Source organism: Colobus angolensis, unplaced genomic scaffold, assembly GCF_000951035.1.
Source record: "Colobus angolensis palliatus isolate OR3802 unplaced genomic scaffold, Cang.pa_1.0 Scaffold7, whole genome shotgun sequence".
Lineage (NCBI taxonomy): Eukaryota > Metazoa > Chordata > Mammalia > Primates > Cercopithecidae > Colobus > Colobus angolensis.
In genome coordinates, this window is record NW_012120709.1 from 25,510,199 (window position 1) to 25,514,010 (window position 3,812).

Here is a 3,812-nt window from a genome sequence, read left to right on the forward strand (position 1 = left end):
TTTTTTTTTTTTTGAGATGGAGTCTTGCTCTGTTGTCCAAGCTGGAGTGCCATGACACAATGACAGCTCACTGCAGCCTCAACCTCCCAGGCTCAAGCAATGCTCCCACCCCAGCCTCCCAAGTAGGTGGGGCGACAAGCGTGCACCATCACACCTGGCTATTTCTGTATTTTTTGTATAGACAGGGTCACTATGTTACCTGAGCTGGTCTCAGACTCCTGGGCTCAAGCAATCCTTCCACTTTGGCCTGTATGCCTACACTCAAGTGTAAAGACATATAAACCATGTCTATACTAACCAGCCAAATATTTGAACACTAAAAAGAATAATTTTCTTGATGTGGTAATGGTATAATGGTTGTACAGAATGTTCCTCTTCTTGGGAGATATGTGCTGAAAATCTGGTTTGACATCTAAACCTATTTTTGTTTTGGCAAAGAGGACAATATGTCTGTACAAAAGCAATGGAGCCAGCGTGGCAAAACGTTTACAATGACTCTGGGTGAGAGGTACATAGGTGCTTATTATACTGTTTTGTTTCTGAATTTGAGATTTCTCAAAATTAAAAAAAAAAATCTGAGGAGCTTTTCATAACTGGTGGGGAATGGGTTCTGGGCGGTTTTGCCCCTTTTCTTTTTAGATTCAAGAAATCCATGGTGAAAGGTTTGGATTCCTACGAAGAAAAGGAGGATGAGGTGATCAAGGAGGTGAGTTAAAGCAGCAGTCCCTCACCCTTTTCGCACCAGGGGCTGGTTTCGTGGAAGATGATTTTTCCAGATGGACCCAGGCAGGGGATGGTTTCAGAATGAGACTGCTCCACCTCAGATCACCAGGCATTAGATTCTCATAAGGAACGCGCAACCTAGATACCTTGCATGCCCAGTTCACAATAGTGTTTGTGCTCCTATGAGAATCTAATGCTACCGTTGATCCCACAGGAGCTCAGGCAGCAGTGCTGTTGCAGCCTGCTTCCTGACAGGCCACAGACCAGTACTGGTCCATGCCTGGGGGTGGAGGGCCCCTGAGTTAAAGGAAAGGCCTCTGAAGAAACTGGCCCCCATGATCCTGTACCTGTCTAAGCAGCCTCTCTCCCACAGATGGCAGCTCAGATCCGTGAGGTGGAGCAGAGTCGGCAGGAGGTGGTTCGGTCTGTCTTAGAGGTTGGTTTCCCTCGGAGGATCCAGACAAGTATCCAAATCCACTGATCCCTGGCATTCCCAAGTCCAGCATTTCATGAACCAGTGCTGTTTTTTTTTTTTTTTTTGAGACAGAGTCTCACTGTGTCACCCAGGCTGGAGTGCAGTGGCACAATCTCGGCTGACTGCAACCTCCACCTCCCAGCTTCAGGTTCAAGCGATTTTCCCGCCTCAGCCTCCTGAGTAGCTGGGATTACAGGGGTCACCACCACGCCTGGCTAATTTTTGTATTTTTAATAGAGATGGGGTTTCATCATGTTGGCCAGGCTGGTCTTGAACTGACCTCAGGTGATCCACCTGCCTCGGCCTATTGGGATTATAGGCGTGAGCCACTGCACCTGGCCATGAAAAAGTGCTTCTAAGAGAACTCTGACTGCACTCTCATCTGCTTGGCTTGAATTCCCTTACCTGTGCACAAGGGGGCAGGCCTAGTCAGTGAATATGTGGACAGGGATGGGAGGGAGGGAGGGTGGGAACAGTCTGTAAAAGATGGCAGGGCAGTACCTTCCATATGCTAATTTGTTTCCTTCCTGTGATACTGGGGTCTGGAGGGTGGAGGCATGGCCTAGGCAGGCTCTTAAGCATCCCAGACACATTTATTTTTCCTGAATCAAACTCAGCCTCAGGCAGTGCCAGACCCAGAAGAGGGCTCTTCAGCACCTAGAAGCTGGAAAGGGATGAACAGGTAAGACTGTTAGACAATCTCTTGTTGGGAATTTGACATCTTAGAACATTCTGCAACCTTTTGGCCGGGAAATGGAAACAGATCTAATCTTTACCACCCTCATGGCTCAAGGACCTCATCTGCCAGCCTGGCTCATGTTTTTCAGCCAAGTAGCTTCCAGCTCACAGCAGCCCTCAAACTTGGACCTGCCACCAGCTCCAGAACTTGACTGGATGGAGATAGGACCATCTCTGACATTCATTGGCCATCAGGTACAAAGGATAAGCAAGCCAGAAGAGGGCCAGTGCTCCCTCAGGTCTCAGGACCCCTCTTCTGATTTTCTACCTATTCTAGCCACTACTGTCTCCACTGCAGGCTTTTCCTTCTTACTTCACTGTTCCCTAGTAGTGTTCTCAGACTTCTTCTCACCCTCCAAAGGGATCCTATTCACATGTATTGACACTTAGGAGTGCCAACTCCTAAATCTTGCCCTCTTTAGAACTCATAGTTCCAACTCAACACAGGACTTTTATATTTAAATATCCCATAGGCATCTGAAACTAACCTCCACCACTCCTGTATTTCCAATCACTAGATGCAGATCCTTTCCTTTTCCTCACTAGATGCAGATCCTTTCCTTTTCCATCTCCCATATCCTGTCGACAAGCAGTCAGTTTTAAACATCTGTCTGCCTCTATTCAGCCTTTGGACAATTTCTACTCCCCCTTCAATCCTGCCTCACAAACAGAAAATCATCATATCACTTATGATCTTACTCTACACTTCAGCTGTATTGATTGTGTTGCTTTGCGCTTTTACAGTTGCCATTGCCTAAAACATGCTTTCCTTCCCTTATCACCTAAAGTTTACCTTCCTTTAACTGTTAGCTCAAATGTCACTTTTTCATAAATGGCTTATCTGAATAGGTTATCTCTATTTCAAGTGGATGTAGCACCATGTAAAGTTGCAAATGTAATTTACCTAACTTGTGCTTAATACTGTTCCCCAACTTTATGTATGCTGTGAGGGCAAGGTTTTGCTCACCTGGCATGTAACAGCCACTCTACTTACGGACATCTCCACTGTTATGACTGTGAGCTTCCTAAGGACAGGGCTGTCTTAAGAATGACTTACTGTGCTTTCAAAGTTTAACATCAGCTGGAGTGCAGAATTAGCATTGTGGCAGCAGTCACACCCAGCTCTTTTGAAGTGTGCTTTGTCTATCTTTTCTAGGATTTTTTTTTTTTTTAATCATGGCTAGACTTTAACTAGCATTTTTCCCCCCATTTCCAACTACAGGATATACCAGGAGTTGGTAACATCTACTCAGGTAAGGTCCAGGGCAGAGTTTTTAAAACCCTGGGAGATAATTTTTTTTTTTTTTTAATAAAGTTGGCCAAGATAAAGCATATATATCTGGTAAAAGCCTTGTATCCAGAATATAGGAGAACTGTCAACTTGATATTAAACAACCCAATAAAAGCATATGAATAGATGTTCATCATTAGTCATTAGAGAAATGCAAACCACAGTGATATACCACTATGTATGTATTGGAATGGCAACAATTAAAGACTGACTGTGCCAAGTGTTTGGCAATGTAGAAAAACCAAACCCTCATACACTACTGCTTAAAATGTAAACTGGTAATAGTCACTTCGGGAAAACAGTTCAGGATACACCTACGATATTATCCAGCCATTCCACTCCTAACTAGAGAAAAGAAAGCCTGTCTACACAGACTTGTACACAAATCTTCAGAACAGCTTTATTTGTAGCAGCTCCAAATTAGAAACAATTCAAATGTCTATCAACAGGCCAATGGATTAACAACAGAATAGTATTCCAGGATGAAGACAGAATTTTTGATACATACAACACAGATTAATCTTAAAAGGCCAGACCTGGCCGGCACGGTGGCTCACGCCTGTAATCCCAGCAGTTTGGGAGGCC

At 44.5% G+C, this 3,812-nt stretch overlaps 1 protein-coding gene across 2 annotated transcripts in view; it reads left to right on the plus strand.

The window, feature by feature from the left end:
• Positions 1-3,812, plus strand: part of CCDC84 (coiled-coil domain containing 84) — a 24,316-nt gene that overhangs the window by 18,396 nt on the left and 2,108 nt on the right. For both annotated transcript variants that reach the window (XM_011926908.1, XM_011926907.1), the window contains exons 4-8: positions 640-706; positions 1,097-1,159; positions 1,816-1,880; positions 2,026-2,131; positions 3,159-3,189. In XM_011926908.1, the coding sequence (XP_011782298.1) occupies positions 640-706; positions 1,097-1,159; positions 1,816-1,880; positions 2,026-2,131; positions 3,159-3,189 (332 nt within the window). The remainder of the gene's footprint in view (positions 1-639; positions 707-1,096; positions 1,160-1,815; positions 1,881-2,025; positions 2,132-3,158; positions 3,190-3,812) is intronic.